Here is a 16,336-nt window from a genome sequence, read left to right as displayed (position 1 = left end):
GATAACCCCTTTGGGTTCTAGTATTTTGAGAGGGAGAAAAATATCTCCCTATCCACATTCTCCACACCATGCATCATTTTGTACACCTCTATCACTTCTCCCCTTACCCTCCTTTTTTCCCCAAGCCAAACGATCCCAGCTGTTGTAACCTTCTCTCATAGGGGAGATGCTCCAGTTCTCTGATCATTTTAGTTGCCCTTATCTGCATGTTTTTCAGCTCTACAATATCTTTTTTAGGTGCTATGACCACAACTGTATACAGTATTATAGAAGTGTGGTCACGCCATAGATTTGCCAAAAGAGAGCCAGTGTGGTGTAGTGGCAAGAGTGTTGGACTAGGAGCTGGGAGATCCGGGTTCTAGTCCCCACTTGGCCATGGAAGCTCACTGGGTGACTTTGGGCCAGTCACAGACTCTCAGCCCAACCCACCTCACAGGGTTGTTGTTGTGAGGATAAAATGGAGAGGAGGAGGAGAATGTAAGCCGCCTTGGGTTCCTTGCAAGGGAAAAAAGGCGGGGTATAAATGCAATCGATCGATCGATAGATAAATAAATAAATGAATGGCAGTATGATATGGGGAGTTTTAGTCTCAGTTCCCTTCCTAATTATGTCTAACATGGAGTTTGCCTTTTTTATAACAGCCACACACTGGGATGACATTTTCATGGAGCTCTCCACCACAACCCCCAATCTCTTTCTTGGTCGGTCACCACTAGCTCAGATCCCATTAGGTTTTACTTGAAGTTGGGATTTTTTGCCTCAATGTGCATCACTTTACACTCCGTGTGCACAATTCACCAAATGAGATTTAGACTGTGTTTATGTGTGTTGGTTATTCGGCCTCCCGTTAAACCCCCATTATGTAACCTGGAAAAAAATAAAGGGCAAAAGAAAACATCCAGAAACAAACTTGCACAACTTGTGACCTACCAAACTGGGCACCAACCTTGAACTCACTGACTCAGATGATTCACCATCACCACCCTGCCCTCAGCCACCTGCTCAGATACACGCACGTTTTCTTTAGTTTTTCATCCAATTTTATTTCATTTCAAAATAAATTTAACAAACTGGCAATCAAATGAAAAATATACATAATAATAAATCAAAATCACTAAAAAACAAAGGAATTCACTCATTGTAATCATTAGTCTATACCCGACATACTTACAATGTGAAATGGTAAAACGGCCTAAGTAGGAGCTCCATAGCTAATGAAAGAGCAAAAATTTGCACAACATACAAAAGGAGCGGGTGCAGGTGAGTGTTACTTTGTGTCCATCAGAAAGAAAATACAGGCCACTGTGCTTGGTTGGCATCTGATACGCGGTTGTCTTGCTCACCCAGCAGCACGGGGCTTACTGAGCTCCCGGCGCCCCACCTGGCCTGGGCGGCGTGCTGCGTTCAGCTAGGCGGGTCGAGAGCGGCCTTGCCGAGCAAGAAAAACACCTGTCTGCTCAGGACTGGGAGGAATTCACCGGCGATGCGACTCCCAGACAGAAGCCTGGCTTTTTGCTGGCCTGCTGTACTGGCTGCTGGAGTGGGTCTAAGAACCGCCGTTTCCAGGGCGGCCCTAGACTAGCTGCCAGCAACTGGCACCCTCGGCGACCCGTGCGATCAGCGCCCCCAAGGGCAGATCGAGGCTGAGGTTTTGGGTGAACTGGGAAACAGTCTGCCCCTCTTTTCCATTTAATGAGGCAACCTCCCCCCACCCATCTTCGGAAGCAGAAATATCATTTGTAAAAAAAAAAATGGCCCCAAATCTAATTTTTTTAACTAAGCCCTGTATCGGCCCAGTTGTTGTTCAGTCGTTAAGTCTGTTTCCGACTCTTCGTGACCCCATGGACCGTAGCATGCCAGGCCTTCCTGTCCTCTGCTCTCTCCCAGAGCGTGCTCAAGGTCTGATAAAAACAACAAAGGAGACGAGCACAGCCGTCCGCTTCGCGAAAGAACCAAAGTCCCATCCACAGCGCCCACAGGAGGTCCCTGGAAGAAGGGTCCCCTTTGCATCCTCGGGGAGACACGGCCAACGAGGTGCCGCCAGCCCCTAGGACCAGCCCTACGAGGAAGCGGCTGCTCTCACGGGGAGGGAGATATCTCACTCCCTGCCTCCAACTGGGAGCAGCAGCGGAGCAGGAGTATATCCAGCATCACCTGCAGAGGACTGGGTTCCAAAGGCGGGCGGGCAGCCTGACACAACCGCACCAACCCCAGTCAGTCCCTTGCTCACCTCCACAGCCTTGGTTATATTCCCTGTGTATGTGCACAGGAAATGAAATAATGACATCTTCGTTATTTTGTTTTTTTTAATGGATTTTTCCCTCGAATTTGGCGCTCCACTTAACTTGGTGCCCTAGACAACCAATTTATTCACCTATATGGACAGGCCACTCCTGGCCATTTTCATGGGTATTATGGGTCTGCCCTGAATGTTCAGACAAGGTGGGGCATAGCAGGGCCTCCCAGTGTCTGGGAGGGACCCATGGCCAGGGCCGGTGCAAGGCCTCCTGCTGCCTGAGGTGGGGGAAGGACCATCCTCATCCTCCTCCCCACTTCCAGCTGCTTCCCCCTCATGGCCTTGCTCTGCGGGGTCCTTCCTCAGAGCGAGGCATTGGCAGGGAGACTGCCTGTGCCATGGCAGCACCGGTGAGCTCCATGGCCACCACATGGAGAAGGCCTCGCTCTGCAGATGGACCCCTCAGAGCTACATTTCAGGGCCCTGTGGAAGCTAGGGAGCCCTGAAAAGGTCAAATTTACCTTGCAAACAAGGCAAACATGGGCTTTTGGGTGCTCTGTAGTGCTACCAATGCCATTTGGTCAGGGGCTGGGATGGTGGGGATGCACCAGGGGGCTGCAGGTATGAAGATATTAACTTATGGTGGGGGGGTAATCCTCCACAAGCCAAAGGTCACATGGCAGAGCAGAAGCTCTTGAGCACCACTCTGAGACTGATCAGCCAGGTAGGATCACAGCCACCAGACCATCGCCCACCAAATTCACCCCAGCTGGACAGTCCAGGAGACCATGGTGGACGGTATCAAAAGCCAAAGAATGGTCCAGGAAAGCTAACAGGGCTCCACTCCCCACACCCATTCCCCACGGTAAATCACCTACCAGGCCTCTTTTAAGTTTTCTGTCCCTAAACCAGGCCTGAACCTGGAGAAGCTTTTATTATTATCATTGCTATTTATTTTATTTCTATTCTGCCCTATAGCCAAAGCTCTCTGGGTGGTTCACAAAAAGGACACACCACAATACAAGATAATAAAAATATAACATAAAATCTCTAAGATACATAATGTTAAACAATTTAAACAGCTAAAACAGTTACAATACTGGACCTGATAGATAAAACTCACATAAATGTCCAATCATATGCCATAGACAACAGTCTTCACCTGGCACCGAAAACATGACAGTATTGCTGCTGGGTGGACCTCTGTGGTGAGAGCATTCCACAATTGGGGGGCCACCACCGAGAAGACCCTCTCCCTTGTTGCCACTTCCCGAGCCTCCCTCAGAGGAGGCACTCAGAGGAAGGCCTCTGATGTTGATCGTAGTATCCAGGCAGGTTCATGTCGGAGGAGGTGCTCCATCAGGTACTGCGGTCCCAAGCCATGTAAGTCTTTATAGGTTAAGAACTGCACATTGAATCAGGCTTGGAAACATACAGGTAGCCAATGCTAGAGGGCCAGAATTAGTATTATATGCTCATACCTTCTGATCCTTGTTATCACTCTGGCCACCACATTTTGCACAAGCTCCAGCTTCGGATCAGTCTCCAAGGGCAGCCCCATAGAATCATAGAATAGTAGGGTTGGAAGGGGCCTACAAGGCCATCAAGTCCAACCCCCTGCTCAATGCAGGAATCCAAGTCAGAGCATCCCTGACAAATGGCTGTCCAGCCTCGTCTTGAAGGCCTCCAGTGTGGGAGAGCCCACCACCTACCCAGGTAATTGGTTCCATTGTCGTATTGCTCTGACACTCAGGAAGTTTTTCCTGATGTTCAGCCGGAATCTGGCTTCCTGTAACTTGAGCCCATTATTCCGTGTCCTGCACTCTGGGATGATGAAGAAGAGCTCCTGGCCTTCTTCTCTGTGACAACCTTTCAAGTACTTGAAGAGTGCTATCATATCTCCCCTCAGTCTTCTCTTCTCAAGGCTAAACATGCCCAGTTCTTTCAGTCTCTCTTCATAGGGCTTTGTTTCCAGTCCCCTGATCATCTTTGTTGCCCTCCTCTGAACCCTCTCCAGTTTGTCTGCATCCTTCTTAAAGTGTGGTGCCCAGAACTGGACACAGTACTCCAGATGAGGCCTAACCAGTGCTGAGTAGAGGGGAACTAGTACTTCCCGGGATTTGGAAGCGATGCTTCTATGAATGCAGCCCAAAATAGCACTGGCCTTTTTTGCAGCCACATCACATTGTTGCCTCATATTCAGCTTGTGATCGACAACAATTCCAAGATCCTTCTCGCTCGTAGTGTGGTTGAGCCACGTATCCCCCATCTTGTAACTGTGCATTTGGTTTCTTTTTCCTAGGTGCAGAACTTGGCATTTGTCCCTATTAAATGCCATTCTGTTGTTTTCTTGTTTTGTTTTCTTGTTGTTTTCAACAATACCCATGTTGAGGGTATTGCAGTAATCTATCTTAGAGGTCAAGAGAGCATAGACTACTGTAGTCAGGCTATCCCTGTGGAGATAGGGCATGGAGCTGGGCCACTAGCTGAAGCTGATAGAATGCTCTCCATGCCACCAAGGCCACCTGAGCCTCAACAGAGAGAGATGGGCTGAGAAAACCCCCAAGCTATGAACCTGCTCCTTCAGGGGGAATGCAATCCCATCCAGAACAGGATGAGCACCCTCCATCTGGTCAGAAGTACCACCTACTAACACCATCACATTCTTTTCTGGATGGGGCTTCAGGTCATTAGCCGTCATCCATCTATTGTCACAGCCAGGCACAATTTAGCACATCCACAGCCTCACCTAAAGAAGATGAAATGGAGAAGTAGAGTTGCATGCCATCAGCATCCTGATGGCAGCACACTCCACACTCTGGATGACCGCGCTCAACTGATTTATGTAGATGCCAAATAGCCTGGGGGACAAAACCTACCCCTGTGAAGCCCCATGTTGGAGTGTCCACGGGGCTGAGCAATATCCCCCAAGCACCACCTTCTGGAGCTGACCATCCAAGTAGGAGCTGAACCACTGCAATGCAGTACTCCCCACTTCCAACCCAGACAGTTGCCCCAGAAGGATACCATGGTCCACAGTATCAAAAGCTGCCAAAAGATCAAGGAGAACCAACAGGGGCACATCCCCGTCTCTCGCAAGACACAGATCACTATACAGAGCGACCAAGGTTGTTTCTGTGCCAAAACCAGGGCTGGCTCCCAGCTGAAATGGATCTAGGTAATCAGTCTCATCAAAGAGTGTCTGGAGCTGGCTGGCCACCACCTGCTCGAGGACCTTGCCCAGGAAAGGTCCTTTGGGCCATCAGCCTACAGTTGTTAAGTTCTTCTGGGTCCAGGGAGGGTTTCTTCAGAAGTGGCCTCACGCCCACCTGTTTCAGACAGCACAGGAGCACTCCCTCTGGCAAGGAGGCATTAATCCCCCCTGGCCCAGCCGGCTCTTCCCTCTCTGCTGGTTTTTATAAGCCAAGAGGGGCAGGGATCCAATCTGGAAGTGCTTCTTTGAACCTGTCCAAGCACCTTGTCGACATCCTCGAACTGTACCAACTGACACTCATCCAACAAAACTGGACACGACTATGTTCTGCTTACCTCACCTGGTTCACCTGCTACAACCCTGGAGTCTAAATCCTGGCGGATGCAAGATATTGTACCTGGAAAGCGCCTTGAAAACACATCACAGCAGGCCTTTGATGGGTCCATGGTGTCCTTAGGGCCAGCATGAAACAAGCCCTGGACAACCCTAAAAAGCTCTGCTGGGCACCACAGAGAGGACTTAACAGAAGCTGAGAAATATTGAGTCTTTTGGTGCCCTAATTGCGCCGGAGTATCCTTGAGCGTAGACGCCTACCACTGTTTGATGACATCTGCTGGGGTTTTTCCTCCATCTGAACTCAAGCCATCCCCTATTTTGTTTCATTGCTCTCAGCGCCGGAGTATACCGCACAGCCGTACAAGCTCTACCATGGGGAGGGTGCTGAGGGGCAATTGTGCCAACTGCCATGGTCATTATCAACCAGGATTTCGACAGGAGCCCCAGCCACATCAGCCAGCCTCCCCCATGGCCATCTGGATCCATTAGCCTCCAGGGCCAGGCCATCTTAATAGGTCCCCCACTCTTGCAGAAAAGAAAAGCTGCCATGAGTCTAGCCCACAGCAGGAGGTGATCTGACCATGACAAAGTCCCCCCCCCTTCAGATCCCCATTCTTATGACTGGCCAAAAAAGCCAAGTCTAGCGTGTGCCCTGCTGCGTGAGCTGCGCCGAGGACATGTTGGGACAGTTCCACGGTTGTCAATCCTGAGCCGCCCTCAGCATGAACGTTGACGTCCCCCAAAACCAGCAGCCTGGGGGACCTCAGCACCACATCTGAGACCACCTCTGTCAGCTCTGCCAGGGAGACTGCTGGGTAGCGGGTGGACGGTACACCAGCAGAATCCCAACTCCTCCCAATTCGCCCTCCCTGGTCTCGTTATACATGCCAGCTCTTTATACATATCTCATCCACCGTGAGACTATGGACCACAAGGGAGATCTTATTATGTACCGATCTGGTGTTTAAAAGCAGCATGCAGAGACCCCATGACAGGCAGACAGGGCAGCCACCAAACCTGTGGGTGTGAGGAGGATCAGAACACGGCACTGTCTGGGCCGCAGTCCCCTTACCTGGCTAGCCCACCTCCCAACACCAGAGCTCCCCCTACCTGTCACTGCACTGATACCCCCCATCCCCTCCCCCGGCCCATGTCCTTTATGTCAGGTACATAATCATGACCTCAGAGGCAACCAGTCCCGCCAAACATGCTAAACAGCAAAACTGGTGAAGGGGTTAGGGGGTGGCCTAGCCCTTGTGCCCCCCCAAAGAGGCTCCAGAACAATGTTCAGAAAGTGAAGGCCAGACGCAGAGTGAGCACAGGTTGAGGGGTCTAGATTGGCTTTTTTCCAGGTTGGGCCCAACCACCACCTCTTTAGGGGCAGTCAGCTCTATTCCCTCCCTCAAAGAAAGATGGATTATTCCGAGATCCAGGCACCCAGCCCTGTCCTGGCAGACTTTAAACGCCATGATGAGCAAAGTTCTAGGACACGGGCCGGAGGTCTCAGTCCTCCAAGACGTTTGTCCACATCCTCAGGTTGCAGAAGCTGAAAAGTCTCCATAACAATAGGATCAAATGGTGTCCTAGCTGCATCTGTTTCCATCTATGTTTACCTGGATCCATCACTTGTTGTTAATGTGAATACCAATTCGAGTCTTCCCATGTTCATCAGTATATAACCAAAACTCCATCACCAACAGCAAGGAGAATACCTGGACTAACCCAAAGATACAAAAAACTGCAATAAAACCTTCACAAAAATGGAAACCCTTAGGGAGTGAAAGAACCCACAAACAGCCCCATAGTAACTACGGGGACTGTTGAGTGAGTCAGAGGGGGAAAAATCTGAAAAATGACCAGGAAGGGGAAACAGACACATGGACGCACATAACAATCACCTCCAACCATTGTTTGGATAGGTGAGAAGCTATTTTTGAAATGAGAAGCTATTTTTAAAAATCCCCACGGCTGGATGCGAGAGCCACCCACAAAAAGAAACGGAGAAATCCAAGATTTTAATGTAGTGGAGATTGGACAACTGTGTGTCCACACCTCCCCTACCCCACCAAGAAAAAACTTGATAGAAAACAGCACAGAGAAAGATTCCTGCTCTTTCTAAATCAGTTCTTACTCAAAATGAAGCACTTTTAAACCAACTCTGCTAAAACAAATTCCAAAGCAAAAGCAGGTCTTTTTCTATATTATGGAATGGAAGGGGCTGTAGCTGGGAGGGCGTGGCTTATGGCAGCCTGACAGTATAATGCAAATTGAATACTGCAGGCCAGGCAAGGAGCTGTTTAGGGAAGCTAAGAAATGCAAAATAAAGGAAAAAATGAACTATCTGATATCTGCGAAGGTTCCCATTCTTCTTGAACTTCTTTCCACTGATATGGTTTCTTGTTTGGGTGAATTCTTTGATATCCAGTAAAGGAGATGACCAAATGGAGACTCCTTACAAATTCCAAATGTTCAAATTATTCCCCCTCTTCTTTGATGTACAGTAAGGTTGTATCTCCTACTGTAACTCTTTCCACACCGAAGCTTTCAAATTCTTTCTCCTCTGCATGCATGATTTGATGATACTTGAAGTGTCTCTTTAAACTGAAACTCTTTCCACATTCTAAACACATAAATCGTTTCTCTCCTGTGTGCGTTTTTTTGTGTGATGTCAGGTTTGACCTCTGAGCGAATTTTTTCCCACACTCCAAGCACTGATATGGCTTTTCCCCTGTGTGGGTTCTTTGATGATACAAGAGGCTTCTTTTTTCACTGAAGCGCTTTCCACACTCCAAGCACTGAAAGGGTTTCACCCCTGTGTGAGTTACTTGATGACGAGTGAGGTGTATCTTCCGAGTGAAGCTTTTTCCACACTGAAAGCAATGAAATGGTTTCTCCCCTGTGTGAGTTATTTGATGACGAGTGAGGTGTGTTTTCTGAGTGAAGCTTTTTCCACACTCTAAGCACAGAAATGGTTTCTCCCCAGTGTGAATTCTTTGATGGGACATGAGGCGTCTTTTTAAACTGAAGTTCTTTCCACACTCCAAGCATTGAAAAGGCTTCTCCCCTGTGTGAATTACTTGATGACGAATGAGGTGTGTCTTCTGAGTGAAGCTCTTTCCACACTCGAAGCACTGAAATGGCTTCTCCCCCGTGTGAGTTATTTGATGACGAGTGAGGTGTATCTTCCGAGTGAAGCTTTTTCCACACTGAAAGCAATGAAATGGTTTCTCCCCTGTATGAGTTAGTTGATGACGACTGAGGTGTGTCTTCTGAGTGAAGCTCTTTCCGCACTCTAAGCACGGAAATGGTTTCTTCCCTGTGTGAATTCTTTGATGGGACATGAGGCGTCTCTTTAAACTGAAGCTCTTTCCATACTCTAAGCATGAAAATTGTTTCTCCCCTGTGTGAGTTCTTTGGTGTAATATGAGGCTTGAGTTAATCCTGAAGCTCTTTCCACACTCTAAGCATGTAAATGGTTTTTCCCCTGTGTGAATTCTTTGATGGCATACGAGGATAGAGTTTTTACTGAAGCTCTTTCCACACTCCAAACACTGAAATGGCTTCTCCCCTGTGTGAATTCTTTGATGACGAATCAGGTTTGTCTTCTGAGTGAAGCTCTTTCCACACTCTAAGCATGAAAATGGTTTCTCCCCTGTGTGAGTTATTTGATGACGAGTGAGGTCTATCTTCCGAGTGAAGCTTTTTCCACACTGAAAGCAGGTAAATGGCTTCTCCCCTGTGTGAGTTACTTGATGACGAGTGAGGTGTGTCTTCTGAGTGAAGCTCTTTCCACACTCCAGGCATTGAAATGGTTTCTCCCCTGTGTGAATTTTTTTATGGGACATGAGATGTCTCTTTAAATTGAAGCTGTCTCCATACTCTAAGCATGGAAATGGTTTCTCCTTTGTGTGAGTTGCTTGATGAGAAATGAGTTGTATCTTCTGAGTGAAGCTCTTTCCACATTCCATGCATTGAAATGGTTTCTCCTCTTTGTGGATTCTTTGATGATACACAAGGCTACAGTTTTTACTGAACCTCTTTCCACACTCCAAACAATGAAATGGTTTCTCTCCTGTGTGGGTTCTTTGATGATACAAAACACCTCTTTTTTTTGTGAAGCTCTTTCCACACTCAAAGCATTGAAATGGTTTCTCTCCTGTGTGAATTCTTTGATGTTCCATAAGGTGTGAGCTCTGACTGAAAGATTTTCCACACTCAGAGCACTGAAATGGTTTCTCCCCTGTGTGACTTCTTTGGTGTAATGTAAGGCGTGAGTTCCACGTGAAGGTCTTTCCGCACTCCAAGCATTGAAATGGTTTCTCTCCTGCGTGAGTTACTTCATGACGAGTGTGGTGCCTCTTCTGAGTGAAGCTCTTTCCACCCTCCAAGCACGGAGATGGTCGACATCTGGCTCCTTCCAACAACACCTTGCATGGCTTTCCTTCATTCTCACTCTCCTGCCCATCACATTCTGGAAGGAAGAGAGGCAATTGGTAGCAGCAGAAGTGAAAAGCAGAGCCTGAAATCCAAGAACCGTCAGTTAACAGTCCTGTAGCAGCAGCTATTCCATTAGGGCCATTTCTAAATGAGGCTGTTATTGTGCACTGCTGATTGCTCAGCCACAGTAGTTTGCAGGGCCTTTACATGGCGTCATCATCCTCTACAGCCTGTTCCTCTCTTTGCAACAAATATCAAAGCATTTTTTTCTAATGAGGAAGGTCTAGAATTCTTTCTGAGTCCTGCTACCCAGTGGTTGTATAGTGAAACAGGCAGAAAGGAAGAGAAAGAAAGATCCTGGAAAAAAACATGTGTAAATGAGCTGATCTTGGTCTGGAAGCAGAAGCCCTGGTAAAGGTGCAGGATAAAAGCCTCATGTAGAAATGCCCAGGGTCATAGCAGAGGGAGAGATGGGACTGTACTAGTTTGTTCTTGATTGTATGCAAACCACCTGGGAGCCTTTTTAACTCAAGAGCAGGGCAAAAATTCTTAAATAATAAATGAAATAAAATAAAAATAGATAACAACAGCAGTTGTGAGTGATTGAATGGAAACAAAAGGTATTAAATGAATCATATTGGGTGGCAGTAATTGAGAACCTGTATTGCGCAGAGCCCTGGGCTGAGTCCATAGAGACTGAGGCCCAACTGCCACCTATGTAGCTGATCAGGGAGCCTTCAACCAGTCAGTGACTGGGTCCACACAGCATGCTAACCCACACTGAGTGATTGAGTTTGGGCTGATGGTTGAACTTTGGGTTGTATGTTGAACCATGGATTCCACAACCAAGCCACGGTTCAACAACAACTATGACTGTGGGTTAGCGTGTCCTATTAATATCCTCAATATCTCTAAGCCAAGGCTATCTTAGAGGGCTGAGATTATTTATTTGTTAAAACTACACATGGATTTCCACGTAAAATATTCAAGGCAGCTTCCTGTTACATCTAATCGGAATAGCCCCAGCCATGCCGCTATGAACTTCATGGAAGTGGGACTGGACACAATTCTGTTTGTGTTTACTCAGAATCATGTCCCAATAAATTAAACAGGGTTTGTTCCCAAATCACAATCTTCCATCTTCAGAGGCAGTGATTGGGGTCAGGCACCATCATTATCCACAATCAGTGGTTCAGGATGAGTTTGTTGTTCAACCGTGGGGCATTGTGTTGTCTCAAGCGAGCCATGCTAACAAACAATGGTTTGTTAATCAGTGTCAGGAGCGCCCTAGCTGCCTCTTGCAGTCCCTTCCACTAGCCAACTCAGGACACAAACGACGAGGATTCTTTCCAAGGTTTTATTACTTTATTCCTTTATGACTCTTTCAGATACTAATCACTAGCGACAAAGCAAGGAACAGCACTGGGGAAAGACAGCAGAGTAGCCTAAGCTCCAGGTAAGGCAGTTGGTCCCCGTTTGAAGGGGAATCACGGGAAGACCCTGAACTTATGGGCTAGGGAGAGATCCTCCCTCTTTCCCTTGGGTCCTCGGGACGCGACCGCTGTTTGAGTGTCAAACGAGCAGAGCGCCTCCTTTCGGGGCCCTCAATCTGTCGTCGCTCCCTGCGTCTGCGCCGAGCCTCCAGCAAGCCCCCCTCCAGTGCTCTCTCACTGCCAGGCTCACTATCTATCCCAGGAATGCTGGCAGGAGGAATCTCTCCCTGCCGCTGTGCCTGTGAGAGATGAGCGAGCTCCTCTCCCACGGATTGCTGTTCCTCCTCAGAATGAGAACTGCTCTGGGGCTCTATGGGCTCAGTTTCCACCCTGACAATCAGGAACAACCCACAGTTCACAACCCAATGACAATCCATGGGTTCTCTTCATGGGTTATTTGTGATTAAGAAACTTTATTTTGTTAACACAACTGGGTTCAGACAAGTTGATAGCCCAGGTTTCAAAAACAACCCACGGTTCAATGACAACCAAGCAAGGGTTCAATGACAACCAAGGTCCACCACACAAGGGTGACTTCAGTAAAAACCTCAGAAGAGACCCCAGAAACCACCTGAGCAGGAAGAGGACACTGGCTACTAAAATGGAGCAAGAGTGCAGAAAGAGGCTACAGTTATTTTTTATCCCTTTTAACTTGATCGTATCAACGTGAGGAATGGGGGAGCCTTACCCAAAGAGGCCATGATCCCCAAATTCTCCTCCATGACTTCCCTGTGCAAGGCTCTTTGGTCCTGATCTAGCAGGGCCCACTCCTCCTCGGTGAAATGGACAACCACCTCCTCGAAGGTCACCTGGAAGAGGAAACATCATCTGGGAGCACAATCAGAATAGAAATTATGTAGCCAGGGCTAAACCTTCACGTGTGCCATTCGCAGCCTCCTTTGTGGGCAACTTGGATGGAAGAAGAAAGGGAGAGATCCTTTTGGGCCAGGAGATGTGCAGGGCAAAGAGGCACCCAGGCTGCCCCCTCCCCTGCGGACATTCCCCTTACCTGATCCAGTCGCACAGAAGCTGTTTCCAGCCCACCATGACGAAGGGACGAGCTACTATATTTTGCCTCCATCCTCAATACATCTCCTGTGAGGGACACAGAAGATTAACGAAGGATTGATTTACTATCAACTCTGTTTCCCATTCAAGTCTGCCTGTAATTCATGTAGCCTCAACTGCACTATCCCCACACAACAGGGAGGGTCAACAGATTTGCAGTTGTACAAAAAACCTGAAGGAAAAGACCCTAAGGGGGCCCAGGTCCATCAAAATGGCTGAAGAACGACTCAATAGCCTTGGACTGTTATCTCACTGACCGGGGGTGGGGGGAGATAAGCAGGTGAGAGGGGGAACGGGATGGAGGATGTGGAGAAGGACAGAGGAAGAGAGACATAGACATACAAACGGGCAGAGACAATGTCCTCACTGTCTGGCTAGGTCAGTTCCCGGTTCACACTGAGAGGTTACTTCGAACTGGTAGCAAGGACGGAAGTAAGAGCTGCCTCTATATATCAGTGGTGACATCCCAGATATTAACAAAGCTGAGATCTGGACAGGCCTGTGTCCACCTCCTCTCCAAGGGAAGTCCGAGATGATTAGAAAAAGGAAAACCAAATGGAGTGTGGGGAAAATATCCCAAAGCAGCCTCTGAGGAACTGGGATGCTCCATGGGCACTGATTGCTGACTCTTGGAGGGGGAAAAATAAGAAACTAAGAAAACTGGGGTGTGAGGAATGGGACCCCAAATGGAAACATTCCACACTGCAAAGTTTTGTTGCACCGGCCTACTTCTTTACTATCCACATACCCCACATTTAACCCAGATTGGATCCCAAGGTGAAAAATGCCCCCCAGATCCTCACCCAGTGAGGTGGCACTTCCGTCGCCCCCCAGCATGGTCAGCGGCTCCTGTCTGGTACCTGCTGGAGCCGTATCTGTCTCAGGGAAGTCCATGGCCTCTTCTGCAAGGGAATCCTGAGCCAGAGAGAACAGAGAGAGAGAGAGAGAGAGGGAGGAATCAGAAAATGAACATGCCGGATAAGTCTTCAGTCAGAGGAGGACCACCCTGGATGATTTCAAGAAAGTGTCAGCAAGCGACGGGGGCTCTTATGACATCCTTGCCACATTTCCCTGCCCTTTGAACCTCCCAGGATGAAACGGTCTCACCTGCTGCTCTGCCTGCTTCTTGTCCTCTGCCTGGCTCAGGAAGAAACCTTCTGCCAGGGCCACCGCCTGGGAACTGGTCTCCGCCCCACATTCCTGGACCCAGCTCTCCATCTCCAGGGGTAAGACAGCCAGGAATTTCTCCAGGATCATCAGGTCCAGGATCTGAGCCTTGGTGTGTTGCTCTGGCTTCAGCCACTGATGGCAGAGATGGTGGAGTCGGCTGCACACCGCTCGGGGCCCTTCGGCCTCTTGGTAGTGGAAGTGCCTGAAGCGCTGGCGCTGTACGTTGGGGCTGAAGGTGTCTTCACTCAGGATCCTCTGCACAGCGCTTTCCCAGAAGTCCCCACTGCTCTCAACCTTGATGACATCAGAGCCTTCTCCTGCTCCTGGGCCAGCTGAGTCCTGCTCTTCCATCTCTGATCTGGGCTCCAGGACAAGCAACAGTTCCTGTCTTCTGGACCTTCGGCCAAGTTCTGGGGCTGCCTGAATCAGCTGTGATGCTGGCTCCTGCAACGCAAACATGTTGTTCTCTGGGTGAACGATGATATGCTTGAAGCAGGAAGGAAGATATTTGACCAAGAAAAAGAGACATCTCCCTATAGGAAAGGCAGGTGATTGATTGCCAAGACCCCAGTGGAAACTAGAGACTGGGGTGAGATAGAAGAAAGGTTCCTTCACCCGGGCCTTCCAGTCCAAAGCCTTCATCTGGTGAGAACCACAGTGCAAGCACAACATCCCTGCCCCCTGGCTTCTCTCTAACATTTCCCACCTCGACCTGCACTTTTTCCTGCCATCCCTTCATCCCCCCTTCGCACCATAGCTGCTTCCGCTGCCTCTCCTTTCCTCCACATCCCCCCTCCCCAGCTCAACCCCTTTTCTTTTAATCTAATGTGCATATGTATAGTATCTTGAAACTGGTCTCAATCCATCCCCAGATAGCATCTTCTGTTGACGGCGATGCTGTCAGGACCCTCCAGTTTATCCCAGAGCAGGACAGATGCTCCATCAAGGGGCTGTCTGCAATGCGGGGGGCAGGAGGGGGAGTGTTCTCAGCCCCCAGCCTCACATCCGCATCTTCCTGGCTGAGCCAAGGGCTTTTAAATATATATATACATATAAAAATGTGTGTCTGTTGGTTTTTCAAATTTAACAATACAGTAAATGATTTAACCATGGGAGGGATGAGTAAGAACTTCCCTACATCTTTATCTTGATCCTCGCTGCATGCAGTTGTGTCGCTTGCCTGATCCCTGATCTTCATCAGGTATACTCTGTTACCCCAGGAAGTCTTTCCATGTCCCCGTGGAGGCGGATCTACAGCGCCGAGGGCCGAGGGCGCGGAGGCCTCTCCCTCCGTCTCGGGGCCTCTCCCCGCTTCGCCTTCCTTCCCCCACAGCACCCCCCACACACCGCCAGCCCCCTTCCTGCAGCCCGCCATGAAGACGTGAGCCAGCTCGAACCCGGCTGCAGCCCGTGCAAAGGGGAGGGATCTTGCATGAATCCCCAAGGAGATGCTGCGGGGACCCTCCGTTCACCGCAGGGAGGAAAGGCCCTCCGGAGCGGGTCGGCTGCGCGGCCGGGCCCCTCGGGGGGAGACGGGGCGGGCTTTGCGTCGTCCCCCGCAGCCCGATCGGCAGCTGCCTGGGGGGCTGCGGGCGCGGAGGCCTCTCTCCCCATCGGGGCCTCCATGCGGGGGTCCCCCGCCCACCCCTCGCCGCCTGCCCAGCCGGCATCTCCACCAAGCCCCCCTGCCGCCCCGGGGGTCGCCCTCGCCCCACGCAAGGAGAGCTCACCAGACCCCTGCAGGGGGAAACCGAAGGACGCTCCGCCCCACGTGGAGGGGAGGGGCAGAGCAGGAGGACGCTGCTCTAGGAATCCAGCGTCACTCGCTTTAACCCCTTAGGCGGAGTCCGCCAGAGAGGCGCAGCAGAAGCATCAGCGTATTTACATGCAAAGTCTCACTCCGGATCAACTGTCAAGAAAACACTTTTTAACCGGGCAGGGTCCATCTAGTCCAGCATTGTGGTCACACAGTGGCGGGCCAGCTTCCCACAGGAAACCCACCAGCAGGACAGGAGTGCAACAACACCCTCCCACCCATGTTCCCCAGCAACTGGTGTACATAGGCATACTGCCTCTGCTACTGGAGGTCGCACGTAGCCATGAGGACTAGTAGCCATCGATAGCCTTCTCCTCCAGGAATTTGTCCAATCCCCTTTTTATCCCCTTCCCAACTGGTGGCTGTCACTCCATCTTGTGGAAGGGAATTCCATAGTTTAACTGTGCTCGGTGCGAAGATGCCCCCCCTTTCATCTGTCCTGAATCTCCAGGCGGGCAGCAGAAACAAGGGAGTTACTGAGGTCCTGGCGGCCCACCTTAGATGGTCGGCGTGATGGACTCAGCTAGGTGGGTCCTGAAGGGTCTGGCCTGACCACCCCCACCCCC

General features: G+C 49.8%; 1 protein-coding gene across 2 annotated transcripts; it reads right to left on the bottom strand.

Annotated features, from left to right (window-relative positions):
* Positions 1-367: 367 nt before the first annotated feature.
* Positions 368-15,722, bottom strand: LOC146356103 (uncharacterized). Of its 2 annotated transcripts, none has more exons than XM_084831263.1 (6): positions 15,685-15,722; positions 13,892-14,398; positions 13,588-13,699; positions 12,726-12,811; positions 12,405-12,525; positions 368-10,257 (listed from the first exon to the last, which is right to left on the bottom strand). In XM_084831263.1, exons 2-6 carry the CDS (start codon positions 14,303-14,305, stop codon positions 8,261-8,263), a joined length of 2,730 nt encoding a protein of 909 aa, XP_084687389.1. In that variant the 5' UTR covers positions 14,306-14,398; positions 15,685-15,722; the 3' UTR covers positions 368-8,260. The 2 variants fall into 2 exon arrangements, with proteins under 2 accessions (XP_084687389.1, XP_084687388.1); XM_084831262.1 differs by lacking the exon at positions 15,685-15,722 and adding an exon at positions 15,093-15,264.
* Positions 15,723-16,336: the final 614 nt, after the last annotated feature.

This window comes from Heloderma suspectum, chromosome 2 (assembly GCF_057233095.1).
Source record: "Heloderma suspectum isolate Gila_16-S chromosome 2, 16-S_ref, whole genome shotgun sequence".
Taxonomy (NCBI): domain Eukaryota; kingdom Metazoa; phylum Chordata; class Lepidosauria; order Squamata; family Helodermatidae; genus Heloderma; species Heloderma suspectum.
This window is presented reverse-complemented; position numbering and strand designations above follow the sequence as displayed.

Coding starts and splice junctions, on each gene's coding strand:
- LOC146356103 (XM_084831262.1), bottom strand. CDS start 15,152: ATGAAGATCAGGGATCAGGCAAGCGACACAACTGCATGCAGCGAGGAT. Junction 12,812..13,587: donor CGGAAGTGCCACCTCACTGG/GTGAGGATCTGG, acceptor TGTCCCTCACAG/GAGATGTATTGAGGATGGAG. Junction 10,258..12,404: donor GGGGATCATGGCCTCTTTGG/GTAAGGCTCCCC, acceptor TCTTCCTTCCAG/AATGTGATGGGCAGGAGAGT.